The sequence below is a fragment of the Pleurodeles waltl genome, chromosome 7, assembly GCF_031143425.1.
Source record: "Pleurodeles waltl isolate 20211129_DDA chromosome 7, aPleWal1.hap1.20221129, whole genome shotgun sequence".
Classification (NCBI taxonomy): domain Eukaryota; kingdom Metazoa; phylum Chordata; class Amphibia; order Caudata; family Salamandridae; genus Pleurodeles; species Pleurodeles waltl.
In genome coordinates this window covers 570747621-570768647 of record NC_090446.1, presented here as the reverse complement: position 1 = coordinate 570768647, position 21027 = coordinate 570747621, and the positions used below count along the sequence as shown (strand labels likewise).

Here is a 21027-nt window from a genome sequence, read left to right as displayed (position 1 = left end):
TAGAGGAGGATAAGGCCGCCGAATTCCTGGAGACGTGGATCAAATCTTAGATGCCTGACCAATCCCTCTCGCCCTTGTTTGCAATTGAAAGAGCCCACAGGGCGCTCGCGCCTCGCCCACCTCCGGGCGGTCCGAAGCGCCCGATGATCGCGCGATTCCTTAACTTTAAGGACAGAGACAATATCCTCAGGGAAGCGAGGCGGCAAGATGGTACGCAGTGGGAAAACCACAAAATCCTAATTTTCCCGGACTACACCAGAGAAGTCCAGACCCGCCGTAGGTCGTACGAACAGGTTAAGCAAAAACTAAGGGCAATGCAGCTCTCGTACATGCTCCTTTTCCCCGCTCGCCTCAAAGTCCTCATGGCTGGGAAAGCTTACTTTTTTGATTCCCCGGAGGAAGCTTGGGACTGGCTGACGGAGGAGGGCATTGGAGCCCGAAAGGGTCCCCCCGGGACCACTGGAAGAACCCCATATGTCGGGCCCTCACCATCAGAGGGGCCCCGGAGGAGCAGGCGGCGCACCAGATCCCGGAGAGGCAGACAGAAAGACACGATCGCTCCTGCAGAGGACGAAGCAGCCCGGGACTCTGGTCCTCATACTAAATCTAACACTGAGACTCTTCCGGTGTCCCAAACACCGTCCCAACCCGCCGAGGATGGGCGATTGAGTCAGTCTCCGGTACTCGGCTGACAGGAGATGTGGGACCCCTGCGTGAGACGTAAGGGGATTCGGGCTTCGCCTGACCCTCTCAGGCGACCCCTAGCGAGATTAACATTGATGTCTCCGGAGGCTTCCTAGAGTATGGTGTTGAACGCTTGTTTTGTGACTACTAATTGCAACTGATCCGAAAGAAAGGAGGGGTCCACCACTCCACCCCAATGACAGTTTTACTGGCTGTCTGGTTTTGGTTGGGTACATGGGCGACAGATGCTTCCGGGGGGGGAGTATGGGGAGGGGGGGAGTTTAGGGGGGAGGGGAAGTTTAAATTAGGTTTAGGAGGCGACAAGTTGGTTAGCCTGCTTTGTAGATTTAAAAATTTTACGGTCATGTCCGAAACGGTCATCCCTGGGCTTGCTCCAGCACATCCAAACATGCCCAACAGTGTCATACCTCACGCTTGGCCCTCAGTAACCCAGGTCCTCTCCTGGAATGTAAACGGCCTGTTAGACAAGATCAAAAGATCGGCAGTATTTAACACCCTCCGCAGGTATTCCCCCGCAGTAGTTTTACTACAAGAGACCCATCTTCTTGGGTCCAGATGCCCTATGCTTGCGAGAGGAGGATACGATAGGGTATATCACGCAGGGTTTTCCAGAGGCTCTAGAGGAGTGGCCATTCTGCTCCACCGATCTCTGCCCATGGTAATCTCTTCCACGCAATCTGACTCACAAGGTAGATTCATGGTGGTCACGGGGACTCTTCACGGACAACCGCTAAACTTGGTGTGCGCTTATGCGCCCCCAGCAAATCACGACTCCTTCTTACTTTCGCTCCACCGAGTAACCTCAGGATTACCCCAGGGAACTACCCTGCTGGGAGGCGACTTTAACGCGGTCCTTGACCCAAGGCTGGACATTTCTGGGGAAGCTACCATACATAGATCCAAGCGGGCCTCAGCCCTAAGTAGTTGGGCGGAAAGCCTGGGCTTGTGTGAGGTGTGGCGCACCTGGCATCCCAGGGAGCGCAAGTACACACATACCTCGGCAGCCCACCAGACGCAATCCAGAATAGACCTGGTGTTTATGCCCGCCCTAGATTTCTTAAAAGTAGCAGGGGCTGAGATTCTTCCACGGGGGGTCTCCGATCATGCGCCAATACGGATCCGGCTGGGTAGAGCAGACCCTACCAGACGGCCTATGTGGCGCTTGAACGCGTGGCACTTACAAGATACAGAATACACCCAAGAGATCAGGTTGCACCTCGACCAATATTTCGAATTAAATGAAGGCTCGGTTCGATCCCCAGGAATGCTATAGGCTGCTTGCAAGGCCACTATTAGAGGACATGCCAGAAGCATTCTCCGGTCCCGTGAACGAGATCATAATTCCCAAATCACCGAGCTAGAGAACAAGGCCCGGAGACTCGAATGCCAACATATAAACTTGGCATCGGCCACGAACATGAGGAAACTGAACAGGGTAAGAGAAGATATTAAACATATAATGCTAGATTCGGCCAAGCACATGTGGAGAGCCTCAGCAAGCCGAATTTATGGATGGGGGGATAAAAACGGGAAACTACTGCATTGGCTGGCCACCCGTCCCATGGCTAACAGTATTATACCGGAGATCTTAGATGACTCAGGTACCCTTGTCAAAACAGCAGTGGAAATCGCACATAGCTTCGCCTCTTACTACACCCGTCTATACGCCAGGCATCCACGCCCTGCTGTTGAGAGAGAGTCCCCCCTCCTAAATGAGATTACCCTTCCCGGGGTAACTCCAGAGGCGAGAGACAGACTGGACGAGGCCATCGGTCTTGAGGAAGTCTGCAGCGCAATATCGGGACTGGCATCAGGCAAAACACCAGGTCCCGACGGCTTTCCAGCGGAATTTTATAGTAAATGTAGCGATATTCTGGGTCCCCACCTGCTCAGCATGTACGAAGAAGCGGAAAATCAAGGCCGCTTCCCAACAGAGATTGATCAAGCCACTATTGTGGTGATCCCCAAAACTCAACCCCCATCGCGACAATGTTCAGCGTACCGGCCTATCTCGCTCCTAAATGTGGAAGTCAAGGTACTCTCTTCGATCCTTGCTTCCAGACTGAGGGAGGTAATGCCCATGCTGGTGCACCCTGACCAGTGTGGTTTTATGCCCACTCGTAGCACAAGGCACTGCATCAGACGATTACACCTTGCTTTGGCGCACCGCAAAGTGCTATCGCATACGCAGTTGGCACTGCTTTTACTCGACTTCGAAAAAGCCTTTGATACGGTAGACTGGTCCTTCCTCAATCAAGTCTTATATAAAAACGGGCTCGGACCTAAATTCCGGGGACTGGTGAAACTCCTATACTCTAATCCGACGGCTCGAATCAGGGTGAACGGAGAAGTCTCCGACCCAATCCCCATTGGTCGTGGGACTCGACAGGGATGCCCGTTATCTCCCCTGCTCTTCGCACTAGTGATAGAGCCACTGGCGATACTAATGAGAGGCGACCCACTGATCGAGGGCTGGCACTGGCCCTCTGGCTCGGAAGACAGAGTAGCTTTGTACGCAGATGATGTGCTCCTGTATATCTCCAATCCATCCAAAAGCGGCCCACGCGTCCTAGAGATCCTTAGACTTTTCGCGGAAGCCTCAGGGCTGACCCTGAACCCAGCCAAATCTTTACTGATCCCCCTTCATCGCTCGCACGAATGTATAGATTGGCAACGGAATATCCTGATACGGAGAAACAGCTTTAAATATCTCGGGATACATATCTCACTTCTCCCCGAGCTAGCGTGGGAACTCAATGTCACGCCGCTTTCAAAGAAAATCAAAACTGACCTTCTGCGCTGGAGGACCCTCCCCCTGAATCTACTTGGTAGAATAGCGCTGTACAAGATGATGATTCTCCCCAGGATCTTATACCTCCTGCAGAATTTTCCACATCCCTTCCCCGTGAGATGGTTCAGGGAGATGGACTCTTTAGCACGCCAATTCATATGGAGTGGCTCACGTACAAGACTGTCGCTAAAAACCTGTCAGAGGGATGTTTATGAGGGTGGACTGGGTATGTCGAATATTCAATACTATTATCTAGCGATGCATATACTTGTAATTAATGACTGGATGGGAGGTGGATGGACAGACCCCGCATATCAACTAGAATTGCAGACGATGGGCTACCCACAGATCCTTGACATGCTCTACGGGAGCCCGATACCCCGGGATACTCCAGATGTGACCAAAATGGTACTTCTGGGATGGCGTACAGCCCAGAAAGTGACGGTGTGGTGGGGACGCCTAACCCAACAAACCCCGCTATGGCAGGGGAAGCAGCTGATACATGTAGCAGGTCTGGAGGGCTTCCAGAAATGGGACACCATAGGGATCTCCACACTGGGAGATATTTGGAGAGGGACACATATACGATCTTTTCAAGACCTCCAGAAACAATATTCCTTAAATAAAACACAATTCCACTGATATCTCCAACTACGTCATGCCCTACTAGTCCACCTACAGACAGGAGACAGCATACCCGAGCACAGCCCCATGGAAGCCAAGGTACTGATGGAAGTTCTGGGAATGGGAGGGGTTTCTCAGATTTACCGCACCTTAATCACCGCCACTGGGGGACCCCTGAGAGAGCTTCGCCAAAGGTGGGAGAGTTGGGTGGGACCCATGGAGGAAGCGGACTGGACAGAAGCACTAATGGCCCCACGCTCCCTGACAATGGCCACACGCTTCCGTTTAATACAATCCTATTTCCTTCACGCCGCATACCTCACACCGCTATGTTACATAAGGCAGGCCTCCGCCCCACAGCGGAATGCCCCCGCTGCAGGTATCATACAGCGGATTTCTACCACATGGTATGGACATGCCCGATTATAGTGGCCTATTGGGAAAGGGTGGTGCAAGAGATATCTGAGGCCCTACAGAAGGAGGTAAAGAGGTCGCCATTGCCCCTACTTCTCGGGGTGATGGGAGATACAGAGCTACGAAGAGCAGATCGGTCCTTCTTAGGGGTGGCATGTCTGGTGGCCAAAAGGGACATAATGGCAGACTGGAAGGCCAGGGTGGCTCCGGCACTGGCTAAGTGGAGACGGGGAGTGGATTGGTGTGCGCAGCGAGAGAAACTTGTGTACGAGGTCAGAGGTTGCTTACACAAACACAAGAAGATATGGGGGAAATGGGAGGATGTAGCGGGCCTTTAAGAGGGGAGGGTGAGTAACATTAGTAATGAAAGCGGCAGGGACCGAGGACTGGACCATTATTGTTTTGAGGCCCGTTGGCTTCATGTTGTACTGTATTTATATTTGTTCTATGCAAAATTTAATAAAATCTCTTTATCAAAAAAAAAACAACGCAGAACAAGGACTCGTCTGTATTTTCAATTTACAGTTCTCTGGGGTCTCTGTGAAAAACAAAACAGGAAGGGAGGTCAAATACAGAATTCTGTTCAGGGTCAAGCATAGTTAGGGGCCAAAAAGATTAGGGTTTGGGTCCATGCATATACTAGGGTCACAGGCCAAACAGTAGGATCAGGGATAGAACATGGAGTAAAATGATGAGGGTAATTATAATTATTAAGTGTTATCTTTGTAGTAGGTGAAACACAGAGCTTGGTTGGGAGTACATTATAAATTAAGCTAAAAATGGAGCTGAACGAGGGGTCAAAAAATAAGAAGGGTGAGGATTAAAACAATTGAGAAAATTCAGAACTCACAGTGGTCTGGGTATCTAAGATATACGAGGCATGCGTCAAAAATGGAGCATGGTCAGGGATCAAATAAAAAAAATGGTCAATAAGGTCACATAAAGATAAAGGTCAAAGGTAAAACAAAAGACTTGCATCAGAGTTGGGTTAGGGCTCATAAGAAGATCGGAATCAGAGGTCAAACAAAAGACAGGCCCGTCACTATTTGAAAGTAGATATTTCCACATATGTTTTGCTGCACATGCCTTTACATTCAGTTTTAAGTTCTCCCAGAAGTGGCCGTACCACTGTCGCTCATGCCTTACTATAACGTGATGTGGATTTCAGCACCAAAATGGGACACTAAGGAGGTACCAGGTAATAAGATCATGCAGATTTAGACCCATTTGGAGTTTTTAGGTCCTAGACTTACTTCCATTGCCTCACCAATGGTCTCAAAATATTCTCCCTGTCTCTCTCTATGATCAAGACTGGCCTCGACTACTTCACTTCCCCAAGCCTGCACTTATCCACTATCGTTCGCTTTCCCAGGCACTAACTTACCTCCCTCTGTGTCTCGGCCTACCTCGTACATCATTCTCTGGGCATAAACTTACCTCCAGTGCTGCGGACAGAGTCCTGCGAGGTAAGGGTCCAGCTGGAGTTCAGTCTATGCGTTGAGGTTGGGGCCAGAAGGGAGTCCCCACTGCTGTCCGTCTGGGCTTCCCACTGCTCTGGTGTCCATCCATTCTGCACTCCTGGGTAAAGAGCTATATGTTAATAACACAGGGAGGTCTTTCGCCTACAAAAGTGGGCGGTGTCTACGTTTTCAGGATCTCATCGAATGCCATAGACTGAATGGGCTCAACTGACACCTTGTGGTCGGTCAGAGGATGGCACTGGCTGGCACCCAGGTGGGGGAGCAGAAACCAATTAGTGCAGCACTGACTCCCACTGACCAATCACAGAATAGGATTTACTAAGGGTATTACTCACTGATTACTCATTACTGCTAACTTACATGCCTCATATTCAACCTGTTGTTACTTTGTCGCAAGCAACTTTAAGGTGGCCTTACAATTTTCACTATGCAAAGAAAGTACTGTTTACGGAAAATGCATGGCTGACTGAACATGACGCTTATCACTGTACAAGACCACTTAGTAGGTATGGATACTTTTGACAGCTTTGGCAGGTCACCTCAGGGTAATCAGAAGTTTTTGTGGGATTCAGGTTACAAACCGTATGCATAAACCTTCTCTGGTTTAATGGCGACATCTAATGGCAGCTAAAGTTACCGGCCCTTTAAAAACAGATATGAAACAAGCTTTGGCAAAGCTAAAAGATCTCGCCCTCATAATGTGAGTGCTGAGCTGTTGGTATTGCCAATGTCTGACTGAAAAGTATTTTTTTTTAAAGTAAAAGAAAAAAAATCAAAGTACCTGAAGAAATTTGAACATGTCTATTATGGTATCTCGAAACTGTACACTAAATTCAATGCTTTCAATCTTCATTTAAATGTCACAGTTTATTTTTCAAATAAACTCTCAACAGAATGTTAAAAAATAAGGAAGTGTCAGAACGTAAAGGGAAAAGCTTGCCAAGATCTAATTAATTTCCACATCATTCAGCCATTTGGTCTTCTATGGAATCCCAGGAGCAGATTTAAGGACCTCTTGGAAAAAAGTTACGCTAAGTACACCCTTTGCCTCAGACTGCAGCTGATTCAGTGCAGCTGGTGGCTCTTCTTTCTGACCCATAAAGTTCTTTCTGTGCCAAAGTCTGTGCTTTCATGCAATATGTGAAATGCAAATGGTAACAAAAACAGCCCTTAAAGTCTGCTCTTCAGCCATACCCCAGCAAAAATAGCCCTGCTGCTGTGAATTCGAAAAGCTGGGAGGGCTGGGGGCAACACAGTGCAGGGGGGGGGGGGTGAAAAGGAGTAGCAGCACACGAGAGAGAGAGAAAACTGATGCACTCTCATAGAGTGCTGAATGAAATAGAAAACAGTAGTTCCCTAAATGTGTAAGTGGAAGAATACAAGTCAGCCAATCACAAATGTCATAGAGTGACTATGCTCAAGGAAAGGGACAAACCCATGAAAAATAAACCAATGAAAGTAACAATAAAGCCAAGCAGTGGTGAGCGTGTGCATGCTGTAAGCCCACAGTAAGTTCACAAAAGGTCTTTCAGAACCATACAGCTTGTAGTCTGGTCCACGAAAACCTAAAAAGTGGGCTCAGACTGTATTTGACAAATAAAGACTTCGCTGAGTCAGTGTGTTGCCCTGAAAAGAGCAAGGCCTGGGGTAAATAGCCCTAGTTGCTTCCCCTTCTGCTATCCTTGGGTCCCCTGTGCACTCACCACGGTAGGCCATGGCGAAGCCCTGGGCGTGGAAGATCTGGTCAGAGCGAAAGGTGACGATGAGGTAGTTGGTGTGCAGCAGCATGACAGCTTCTGGGCGGTGGCCGCCATCAAAGCGGCCTAGCAGCAGGCGGCTGTGCCCATCTCTTAACTCCAGCCGGTCGTTGCGGTCGCGCACCTCAAACAGCTTGAAGGTGACCTCTAGTGCAGCCGAGTCTGAGGCCCGCACCTCCCACGTGCAGTTGCTGTCGGCACCGTAGTCGTCGGGAAAGTCAGGTGAGTAGATGACGCCGGCAGACTCTGTTGCGTTTCCTTCACAGGCTCCAACAGACACTGCAGTGGGGCAAGTGTTCTGTGTCACTATCAATAGCACTGATCACGTATACACTGCACAATACTACTGAACCTGTACTGGAAGCTTGAAATATGAGTCTAACTTACAAAACTACTGGCATACAGTTCTAACTTACTCAATGTATACGTTTCACCTATATTTGGAAGTAATTAGAGTGCCTATTCTTGGCACATGTAGCTTACCTGTTGCATAAATTGCCACATAAATATTTGGTATTCACACTGAAATATGTTGTGTCCTTAAAAAAAGGGTAGCTTATGCAGTGAATATGTTTCCCATGCATAGGGTTTAGAAATTAAAATAAGTACATAATTATTTCGGGTTTCATTCTAATTCCCTAAAATGCAAACAAATTAATATGCTTATCATAACTTTCTACACTCACTTTACACAACATATTTAAGTGTGTCATGCACTTTACACCACCGTTCACTCAGCTTCAACAGATCCATTTAGGTGGTACTTCATTTAAAAAAAAAACGGTTGCATGTGCATTTCAAAACTTTTGTGAATGTCCCGGAATCTACTACTTTGTGGATGTTTATTCATTGAACATTGCATGTCCTTCATTGTTCATGTCACACTTACCTTTTTTCGAGGTGGCACTTGGGATCCCTACCCCTTCATACTTAATGACATCATACTCAAGCAAATGTTGCAGTATTTACATCCGTTATGAATGATATGTTTGCTATTTCAGAGTATATGCATGAATATCAGTTCTGGCGAAAGGCTAGGACCCGTAGTGGCCAATGAACAGGCTGAATCTGGTCAACTATTAAGGGGATATACATGGGCAATAATATCCATAAACATCCAGATCACTATTTTAACCATTCAGAAGCACTCGCAATAAAGAGAAACTGGGGTGACACTTAGGTAGTTTTATTTTTAGAAAACCCCTTTAGGATAATATCGAAAGTGCTACCTCCTACAATGTTGAGTCCATCCTGGTTTATAGAGGCCAGGAGGAGACCCAATGATGAAGCATGCCACTAATAGAGGGGGTGAGGGTCTTAAAAAACAAGAAGACTAGTCCTTGTGTGGGTTCCATTTTCCCAATAGTTGAATTCCTTTTGGGGGGTAGGATACTTGTTGTGCCTTCCATGTATTAAGGGAGATGGGGCCAGATATACGACTGTCAGCTTTTGCAAATCGAAATTGTGATTTTTAACGGCTTGCAATTTGCGAGTCGCAAAAGGTGATATACACCAGTGTCTCACACACTGTTTGAGATTCCTAAATGGGTCACAAGGGGCCTGCCTCATTAATATTCATGAGACAGGTGTGACCCAGTGGGAATGGTTGGCACTCACAGGGATGGAGACATGGTGGGGACAGCAGACCACCAGGTTTGTGACTGCTTCTTAAATAAAACAGTTTTTTTTATATGCTGCCCGTTTTCCTTAAAGGAAAACAGGATGTATTTCAAAAATAAAAATGAAACCTTTCTGTTTCATTTTTTAAGGGTAGGCAGTGGACCGTGGAACCACCGCCTGCTCTGAAAAAATGTTGGCGCACACATTCACAAAGGGGAAGGGGTCCCTTAGGGACTCATTCCGTTTTGCGAATGCGTTACCTCCTCCCCTAAGGAGTTGGTAAAATATGAATGTTTTGTGACCGCATTCCAGTCGCAAAACATTCATACATACCAGTGCTCTTCGGTATTAACTAGGGATGCTCTAAACACGTTGCTTCTTAATACCAAATCGCAAAAACAAAATACGATTCGGTAACAAGTTACCGAGTCAAATTTTGCCTTTAGTATATGGCAAAAAGCATTTTTACGGTCACAAATGTCTTCGTTCATCAGGCCCATAGTATTTGAGATCACTAATCGAAACCTCTCTTCCTCCTCACCACCCCACGATTGGCTTTTGAAAAGTATATGGAAGATATGTCTTTCACTATATGCTCCGCAGAGATGATAAAATGTATGTGTGATAGGTATGTATGTTTATGTGTGAAAGTACGGTAATGATAATCTTTTGTGTAGCACACAATGCAAAGTGATATTTTGCTCTAGAGAAGGAACAATAAACCTCTCAACTATATAACGATGATTCAAACCTGCGAACCAGGGTGTGCACACAGATCTCTGCAGTAAGTGCTTTAACCATCAGAATTATCCTACCAGAATCATTCCCAGAACATGAAGGACAGATATAGATCACCAGCAGCATATACCTTAACCTACTATTTGTGAAACTGTAAGTAAGCCAAGATAACTTTGCCATACATTCCTTTCTTGTTGTCAATTTCTTTGGAGTAGCTTTTCTGAAATAATGGATTGTCTGTCATGTATTCTATGGGTCCTGATTCTGCCATTTATGAATCTTCCCCTCATGACTCCATCCCCTTTCTTCGACCACCTCCTTCCACCCCGGAATTATAGGGTCCCGAAGTTTTTTTCCTCTATTTTCAGGACGTTAGCATGCTGTTTCAAATTTTAGGCCAGTGGCATGCTTGTCCGAGTTAGAGGATCCATCGACAATGAGTCACAGGTGCTACACAATCTTTTGTGTGGATGAGATTGTGTATTTTTTGGACCCTAGTGTCAATAGATATTGAGAAGTACATAGGTATTTTTGCGTTTTCAGTCCATGAACTTAGCACAAAGGAATCTGTAAAGTGTTACAGACTAAATCATATGTCTTGCCCTGTTACGGGTGAAAGGTGACATTGCGTACTCACGCAATCTATTTCCTTTGGGTGCGGTGGGATATAATGCAGGACTTTGTCATGCAGAGACAACTGTACACACCACTGAGGGTGGTGTACACTGCCACTGAGGAAAAGATCTGCCCACAGAAGTATCTAAACGTCTGCTCCATGTTTTATGTCCTATTCCAGCAAAGGAATGGCACCCTTTCAAGAGTGTATTACTCCGAGCAGGATATTGCTGTTAGCACCCTAATTATACATTTGCACTGTAATTACAATTATATCCTAGAGGCCACCATGCAAATTGAAGATATTATTATTGTGCACAAGAAGAGCTGAATCTGTTAACAAAATAGCACAGTGCTAAGGTAAACTGTACCTGGAATAAGTACTCAAAGTGTATGACAGTTGTTGAAATTTACAAAATTGAAAATAAAAAAGCTATGCATTTTATTAATCTTTTCTATGTGTAATTTTTGTAAGTGCAATTGTAAAGTATAACTATATATCCTATTGTACATTATAAAGATATTGCAAGCCACCGAGAAGTTCCATCATTACATGGAGGCACAAGACATTATTAAGTCACAGAATTCTAAGGTGATTTGCAATACTAATGTGAAATTAAGGGATATTTTATTGATTATAAAATGTGGGCATTTCACCCTAAAATGACCCTTATGTTCTATTTCACAATAGTAAGTACTTTTGTATGGTTCTTCACACTGCACTTTTGCAATTTCCACATACCTTAGTTTACAAGTATACTGTTACTCAATTAATTAGCATAGTTGATATTTTGAGTAAAAATCTAATTGTCTGGGTGTTTGCTATGCTGCTGAGAGCTATTAATTGAGTCATTCTGTGCCTCTCGTGTGATGCAGAGTTGTACTCTTACATTTATGTTTGTATAAAGTCCTGATTTTGGTTTTCAACGTCTGGTCACCCTATTCTTTCCTCTTCTTTTTGTAACTTACCTTCTTTAGGGCGTAGCTATCTGCGGCTCGCACTGTCTTGACTACTTTGGCTGTATGTTACAAGTGTAATGAGCTCAATACACAGTTGTGGCATATTCAAATACTTCATTTTGTAAAGTGAATTAATCATTTTCTACTCAACAATTTTACAGGCATTGAACAATAGCACCACCCTGTGCCACTAGGTGTATTACTAGCAATGCATGTTAGTCGAGTTGACTTTGCAAATGCTTGTTTTTCTTCTTGCACCTATGGAGCTTTAGGCTCCCACACATTTTTTGGCTGCTTCTCTTTCCTCCTCCCTTGTGAGGTCCATCTTTTTTTATTTTCATTGCATTTCCTAAAAATGCACTGTTTTACACACTGATTGTGCTCCCTGCAGGCTTCAGACCACAGCATGCTTTTCTAGACAGAATATGGGGAAAGCTAGTATGTGGAACTGAAAGCACTGTCTCTGTGTCCTGGAAAGGATAACAAAGTGTTTTATGCACCCCTATCTGGGCATAGAGGCAGAGTTGCCATGTCACAGCCAATGTTTAACATGTGCCGGTGTTTGTCAGTCCACCGCAATGTGGTGTTGTCTGTCTAATCTGTTTTAGTAGGATGCATCAGCAACAGTTTGTAACAATTGAATATACTTTAAAATATAAAAATAACAAGTCAGCAAGGCCATTGTCACAGCCTGGGCGGCACACTTCTTTCATTGAAAGAGACAGAATCAACAACATTTCCCTAAATTGTTGGAGTATGATTGTTAGTGGGTATCAATGCTGCTGGCATTTGTCAGTGCTGTCTGTGGCTGTGGGTGGGGCAACGTGCAGCAGCCTTCTGTGAAATAGCTTGGGCCCTGGCACTTATTTTTTATTAATTACTGGTGACAGCTTACTTCATGTGACAGCAGCCTGCATAATATATATATAAATAATAAATAAAAATGCACCAGTGGGGCACTCCCAAGACCCTAAAGCTGTTTCTTACCATTGTAGATGCCGATCCTGCCATCACCGCCGCACAGCTGACTTGACTTGCCAAAGCAGACCTGGTCACACTCCACAGCGCTAACTGGTTGATGTCGCTCCATGTCCACATCATTCCCACAGAAGCAAGCGTAGCCTGCCTCGACCCCGGCATACTGCAATGAGAGAGTCAATATCCTGGATAAAGGGCATCAACATTCCATACCCAGCATCAATGCACTCACCTAGCATCTTATCAAACATCCAACTTCCAATCACAGACCTAGTATATAATCCAAGGTACAATATTTGAGGAGAGTTCCAGCATCCATGAACAGGCCTCTAATATTCACAGGCATAGCCTTTCGGTATGAGACTGTCATCTCCCCATAGGCCTTGAACCTGTCCACAGGTCCGTCACTGAACAAAGTGCTCATCATGGATCCACAGTCCTAGTTACCCTACCAAGACCTGAGCATCTACTCAAACGTTGGCATTTATCCACTGCCTCAGGATCTATCCACAGGCCTATCTTCTATTCTATATTCAATCCAAAGTCCATAAGCACAGGCTAAACATCTGTGAAATCAAACATCTACCCAGTATCGAGATACAGATTCAGTATCCATTCAGAGTCTCAAGCCAAACATCTGTCCACATACCCACCATCTACCCAAGCTCCAGCATCTATCAGATGGCACTGCAGCTACCTACAGACTCTGCATCTATCCAGAGGACCAGTGTCAACCCACAGACCCCACATCTACACACAGGGCCAGCGTCTATACACAGGCCCCAACTCTATTCACAGGCGCCATATCTATCCAAGGCCCAGGGTCTGCCCACAAGCCCAGCACCTACCCACAGAGCCCACATCTACCCCCAGGCACTGTCTCAATTCACAGGTACAGCGTCTATCTAATGCCCAACATCTACACACATGCCCATCATCTATCCATAGGCCCAGCCTCTACCCACGGGTCCAGCGTCTATCCACAGGCCCAGCCTCTACCCACAGGACTGTCAGTTATCCACAGACCCAGCCTCTACACACATGATCAGCAGCTTTACCCAGGCGTAGCATCTATCCAGAGGATTAGCAGTGAAACACGGGAATAGAATCTATCCACATAAGTAGCATCTATCGACAGGTACAGTGCCTATTGACAGGTCCAGAATCTATCCACAGCAACAATATCTATCCTTGTGTAGTAGCAGGATCACTAACAGAACGTTGAGGTCAAAAATATTGTGTGGACAGAATATTGTGTAAAAAATATTGGGGATCAAAATACTGAGAAGGTAAGTGCAAAGAGGTAAGTATAGATTTACTATTTTTAACTCCACATCTACGTATCTTGAAGATACCTATAGCGTCACAGTACATATATGTAGAGTTAAGTATTGTAAAAGTTTGCTTTCCAATATAACTTACCTTCACAATATTCTTATTCTAGACACAATATTTTGTCCACACAATATTTTGGACTCAATATTTTGTACAAACACCTAGCTGCTATCTATCCATGGATGTAACATCTAAGCGCATGTCCATCATCTCTCCTAAGGCCCAGGAGCTATTCACAGGCAGACACCACCTACTTACAGGAGAAGTATCTATCTACGGGTATAGCATCCATCCACAGACACAGTACCATGGACCCAGCCTTTATCCACAGGCTAAGCGTATATTCCCAGGTCTAGCATCTATCCACAGCCCCCTCTCCCTCAGCAGACCGAGTAGCTCCAGGGGCACGGCGTATATCCACAGCCCCCTCTCCCTCTGCAGACCGAGTAGCTCCAGGGGCACGGCATCTATCCACAGCCCCCTCTCCCTCTGCAGACCGAGTACCTATCCAGGGGCATGGCGTCTATCCACAGCCCCCTCTCCCTCTGCAGACCGAGTACCTATCCAGGGGCACGGCATCTATCCACAGCCCCCTCTCCCTCTGCAGATCGAGTACCTATCCAGGGGCATGGCGTCTATCCACAGCCCCCTCTCCCTCTGCAGACCGAGTAGCTCCAGGGGCACGGCGTATATCCACAGCCCCTCTCCCTCTGGAGACCGAGTACCTATACAGGGGCACGGCATCTATCCACAGCCCCCTTTCCCTCTGCAGACCGAGTACCTATCCAGGGGCACGGCGTATATCCACAGCCCCCTCTCCCTCTGCAGACCGAGTACCTATCCAGGGGCACGGCATCCATCCACAGCCCCCTCTCCCTCAGCAGACCTAGTACCTATCCAGGGGCACGGCATCTATCCAGAGCCCCCTCTCCCTCTGCAGACCGAGTAGCTCCAGGAGCACGGCGTCTATCCACAGCCCCCTCTCCCTCAGCAGACCGAGTACCTATCCAGGGGCACGGCATCTATTCACAGCCCCCTCTCCCTCAGCAGACCGAGTAGCTCCAGGAGCACGGCGTCTATCCACAGTCCCCTCTCCCTCAGCAGACCGAGTACCTATCCAGGGCCACGGCATCTATCCACAGCCCCCTCTCCCTCTGCAGACCGAGTAGCTCCAGGGGCACGGCATCTATCCACAGCCCCCTCTTCCTCTGCAGACCGAGTACCTATCCAGGGGCACGGCGTATATCCACAGCCCCCTCTCCCTCTGCAGACCGAGTAGCTCCAGGGGCACGGCGTATATCCACAGCCCCCTCTCCCTCTGGAGACCGAGTACCTATCCAGGGGTACGGCATCTATCCACAGCCCCCTCTCCCTCAGCAGACCTAGTACCTATCCAGGGGCACGGCATCTATCCAGAGCCCCCTCTCCCTCTGCAGACCGAGTAGCTCCAGGAGCACGGCGTCTATCCACAGCCCCCTCTCCCTCAGCAGACCGAGTACCTATCCAGGGGCACGGCATCTATTCACAGCCCCCTCTCCCTCAGCAGACCGAGTAGCTCCAGGAGCACGGCGTCTATCCACAGTCCCCTCTCCCTCAGCAGACCGAGTAGCTCCAGGGGCACGGAATCTATCCACAGTCCCCTCTCCCTCAGCAGACCGAGTACCTATCCAGGGCCACGGCATCTATCCACAGCCCCCTCTCCCTCTGCAGACCGAGTAGCTCCAGGGGCACGGCATCTATCCACAGCCCCCTCTCCCTCTGCAGACCGAGTACCTATCCAGGGGTACGGCATCTATCCACAGCCCCCTCTCCCTCTGCAGACCGAGTACCTATCCAGCGGCACGGAATCTATCCACAGCCCCCTCTCCCTCTGCAGACCGAGTACCTATCCAGGGGCACGGAATCTATCCACAGCCCCCTCTCCCTCTGCAGACCGAGTACCTATCCAGGGGCACGGCATCTATCCACAGGCCCACACAGCCGCTATCCCCAGCTTCAGGACAGATAAATACTCGTCTTTGCCATGCACACCCGCCACCCACACACCGTACTCACCTTGTACCCTTTCCTGCGGCAGAAGCGGATGCACACTTGCACTGTCAGTTTATTGGAGGTGCCACTGCTTCCCCCGAGGGCCGGGGGGTTGCCAGTGTCCAGGAAGCAGCCGAGGTAGCCTGGCACTGTGGACACAAACAAGGAGAGGTTAATGGATACTGAACTGAAACTGCAGACACTGAGCTAGGTGTGCTGAACGCCCTGAACGCTGGCTCCTTTCGCTGCACCTCTGCATTCAGTCCCTGGCACTGCCACCCGCGCTGCTGCCAAGAGTGCTGAGGCGCAGGGACTTACTGTGGCAGCTGGGTATGTCGCAGTATTTCCAGTAGACCCCCTCCTCCGTCTCCGAGACGTAGCACCAGGGCTGCACATCCCCGTCCGGATTCCTGGGCAGAGAGAGATGGGCATACATCAAAGAAACCCGAGAGCAGTTTGTCATTCACACTCTGCTGAACATGGCATCACAAAGCGCCTATATACACTTCACATGGTTTTCAAGCACCCTTAAGCATTCAAGTATAACGTTTCAGGGAGACGTTTTACATCCAGTCATCGAAATGATATTCTTTAAAAAGACCATTATGAGACGCCCGCACCTCTGCATTATTTAAATAGTGACATATTCCTGTTTTGCTTATTTTACAAATTGATCCTTCCCCCGTGTGTTTAGGTGAAAAAGCTGGGGAAGCTTGGGCCGGACTTGGAACTGCACTCTTTGCTTCTCGTGGACAGCTGGCCCACCCTCCTACTGACACACTGGTCCCCTCAGCTGGAGACAAAAAAGCAGCCAGGCAGCCTTGCATCTAACCCAGCGCGCCGTCGGTGCTCTGGGCATCGTGCCGGTAATAAACACACAAACATTTACAGCGGAATCATTAATGCGCAGAAAATAATAGGCAGTGGGGGCAATTTCCCTCAGGCCACATATTCCACATAAAGCACTATGTTTCCATACGCACGAGACTAGCTGTTCCACCAAGGCCCTGAAGGCACTTAGGAAAGGCCCTAAGTCCAGAATTTCAAAGCACCCACACCACCCCGGTCCTGGGGAGACCTCCTAAATGCAAGAGGTCGAAACGCATCGACGGCATCTCCCACACAGAACGGGTGTAGTACACGCAGCACTGGCTCGTGCTTCTCCAAAGGCGAGCGAATGAAACCGTATTGTACGGTTGGCAAAAGCCATTACTTACAATACAATTAAACCATACATCAGAACACTTTCCCTTGTAACCGTGTGGTGACTAATTAGCTACAACGGAACCATGGCCTATCCAATGGCAAGAAGCCGAAAGCCCGCTTTCAACAATCTCCTCAGATTAAAAGAAACGTAACATTAAGAATGGGTAGTTTACCATGGACAGTATTTCTCACCTCCATCTACAAAGGTTTGTTACTTAAATTCATACGACAATCGCAGACATTTAGTTACAAATAGCTACTAATAAAAACCGCAACAATGACAGAAATCTAAAGCACTAATAAACTTTTTTTTCATTTAAAACGGCAGAAAGTATTGAAACCAGTCATTCAGAAAAGTCAATGATTCATCCAACCATGTACTTTAGCCAAATCTAATATAATACTGAATACATGCAGAACACTACAGAAAGTGCAGAAGCAGGGCAAGCTCTCCACACACACAGACGAGTTAAAGCACAATAGATAGCCACGCCAGCTTCCTTGTGTGTATGCGGTAGTGACTGTATGTGTGACGTGGGAGGATGTATGGCGGAGTTTTGAGGCACCATGGAGTCGGACGGTGTAGGAGGCTGGCTTGGCTTGTAGTGGGTACCAAGGGGTACTTACACTCTGTGCCAGGTCCAGTTATCCCTGATTAGTGTAGAAGAGGTGTTCCTAACAGCTTAGGCTGATAGAAGGTAGCTATGGCAAAGCAGCTTAGGCTGAACTAGGAGACATGCAAAGCTCCTACTATACCACTGGTGTCATATGCACAATATCATAAGAAAACACAATACATAGATATACTAAAAATAAAGGTACTTTATTTTTATGACAATATGCCAAAAGTATCTCAGCGAGTACCCTCAGTATGAGGATAAGATATATACACAAGACATATGTACACAAACCAAAATTATGCAGGTAATAGCAAGAAAAGTAATGCAAGCAGTGTTAAATTACAATAGATTGCAATAGGAGCACATAGGTATAGGGGCAACACAAACCATATACTCCAAAAGTGGAATGCGAACTACGAATGGACCCCAAACCTATGTGAGCTTGTAGAGGGTCGCTGGGACTGTAAGAAAACAGTGAGGGTTAGAAAAATGGCCCACCCCAAGACCCTGAAAGGTAGGTGTAAAGTGCACCTACTACCCCCAGAGAGCACAGAAGTCGTGATAGGGGGATTCGGCAGGAAGAACAAACACCAGCAATGCAACAACAGTGGATTTCCGGACCTGAGTACCTATAAGACAAGGGGACCAAGTCCAATAGTCGCAACAGTGTTGAGAGTGGGCAGGAGCCCAGGAAATGCCAGCTGAGGGTGCAAGGAAGCTGCCACCTGTTGGAAGAAGCTTAGAGTTCTACAAGAAAGAAGAGAGCTAGGAACTTCTCCTTTGGAGGATGGATGTCCCACTTCGCGATGAAGCTTGCAGAGGTATTCCCACGCAGAAAGACCGCAAACAAGCCTTGCTAGCTGCAACGGTTGTGGTAGAGGTTTTTGGTTGCTGATGTGGCCCAGGAGGGACCAGGATGTCGCCAATTGGAGGAGGAGACAGAGGGGGTGCCCAGCAAGTCAGGGAGCCCTCACAGAAGCAGGCAGCACCCACAGAAGTACCTGAACAGGCACTTGGAAGAGGAGTGAACTGGAGTCCAAGCAAAGTCACAAAAGGGAGTCCCACGATGCCAGAGGACAACTCAGAAGGTTGTGCACTGCAGGTTAGAGTGTCGGGGACCCAGGCTTGGCTGTCCACGAAGGAAATCCTGGAAGAATGCACAGGAGCTGGAGCAGCTGAAAATCATGCGATACCCAGCAGTGCAGTCTAGCGTGGGGAGGCAAGGACTTACCTCCACCAAACTTGGACTGAAGAGTCACTGGACTGTGGAAGTCACTTGGACAGAGTTGCTGAGTTCCAGGGAACACGCTCGTTGTGCTGAGAGGGGAACCAGAGGACCGGTGATGCAGTCTTTTGGTGCCTGCGGTTGCAGGGGGAAGATTCCGTCGACCCACTGGAGATTTCTTCAGAGCTCCTGGTGCAGAGAGGAGGCGTGCAACCCGCAGAGCATGCACCACCTGGAAACAGTCGAGAAAGCCGGCAGGATGAAGCGATACAAGGTTGCTAGTAGTCGTCTTGCTACTTTGTAATTGTAATTGTAATCGTATTTATATAGCGCTTACTACCCCTGACGAGGCGTCGAAGCGCTTTTCGATGAGTAGCACGCTACTCCGGTACCCAACAAGAATTAGTGATGGATTAGTATAATTTAATAAGGAGTACAGTTTTAGTATTATTATGAGTTAATTTGAGTTGCGGATATGAGAGTTTGTTAGTTAGATTGACTGGAGTAATGGAGGGGTGGAGGAGGAAAGAAATCCAGAAGTGTTAATTGGGAGTTTATCCTTCATTTGCTCAATCCAAAGGCTTGAGATGAATAAAAGGGGGGCGGAGGGGAAAGAGGATGTGGAAGGGTTAGGGAGAGCATAGTAGCAGGGTGAGATGAATGCAGGAGAATTTAGTAGGGTTGTGTGGGAGGTCACAGAGGTAGAGTGAGGTTTGGTGAGTTAGATGTGGGGGTGGAGGGATGAGCTTAGGCAGAGATATTTAGGAGATGGAAGTGGTCGAAGGGATTTGGGATGAGTCCGAGTGAGAATGGAGGATAGTTTGATAGAGACATGACATAAGAGCGATGAGTAGATAAGTGTGATAAAAAGAGAGCAGAAATTCATAGAAACATGCCAGGCACAGAGACAACATATACACATATATATATATATTTATACACACACACACACATGACTATACACACACATCTGCATATACAATACATAATTAGAAACATGGGTAAAAAATACTTAGTCGTCCATCCATCATCCTGGTAAAAAGGCGGGAACTCCCCCACCTACCTCGAGGGTGGACGGGGCGTGGCCCAGCGGGCGGAGCCCACAGGTGCTCCACAAAGGGAGAAACCCTCCACTCTGTGTCTCCAGCAGAGGAAGACAGAAACCGCGCGTCCCAGTCAGACACAGACCACGCTCCAGCACATCATCAGCTCACCTCCAGGAAGGATTCCAGATCCCCTCCGCCATGGGATCTCTGAGCGCACAGCCCCGCCCTGCCCCATCCCTGCTAAGCCCAAGAGCCAGGGTGGGCCGTCCTTTCCAGAAGGTGAGCTTCAATCCACATTGTACACTAGGGTACGTGATGGGCCACAGGGGCAAAACGTCTTCAGCAACCTTGTGTGCCCCCGGCAATGTCATTGCCACTAGTGCGTCCCCGCGGAGATGTCCTCGCGCCCCTGCGCATCAACAACGCACCACGCGAGTCGGCGGCAAACGCAGTGGGGTCGCCTTGGAAAGCTGTCCATCATTCTGGCAAGAGGTGGGAATTCCCCTACCTACTTCGAGGGTTGACGGGGCGTGGCTCAGCGGGCGGAGCTTACAGGTGCTTCATAAAGGGAGAACCTTCTACTCTGTGTCTCCAGGAGAGGAAGATAGAAACCGCGCGTCACAGTCAGATATAGACCACGCTCCAGTACATCATCAGTTCACCTCCAGGAAGGATTCTGGATCTTTCTCTGCTATGGGATCTCTGAGCGCACAGCCTTGCTTTATCTTTGCCAAGCCCGAGAGTTAGGGTGGCTTGTCCTTTCCAGAAGCTGAGCTTCGACTGCGGCACCTGCTACGTTTATATTGGTAAGTGCTTCCTTTGAGGTTTAGTTTCTGTAAAATGAGCATCGTGGCCTACACAACCGGAGCACTTTCCACGAG

The 21027-nt window shown here is 47.9% G+C and overlaps 1 protein-coding gene across 1 annotated transcript in view; it reads right to left on the bottom strand.

Moving 5' to 3' along the window:
• KREMEN2 (kringle containing transmembrane protein 2) overlaps positions 1 to 21027 on the bottom strand; it is a 96532-nt gene that overhangs the window by 17059 nt on the left and 58446 nt on the right. The window contains exons 3-7 of the mRNA XM_069244351.1: positions 16368 to 16459; positions 16074 to 16198; positions 12693 to 12846; positions 7719 to 8051; positions 5972 to 6112 (exon numbers count right to left, since the gene is read on the bottom strand). Of these exons, the coding sequence (XP_069100452.1) occupies positions 5972 to 6112; positions 7719 to 8051; positions 12693 to 12846; positions 16074 to 16198; positions 16368 to 16459 (845 nt within the window). The remainder of the gene's footprint in view (positions 1 to 5971; positions 6113 to 7718; positions 8052 to 12692; positions 12847 to 16073; positions 16199 to 16367; positions 16460 to 21027) is intronic.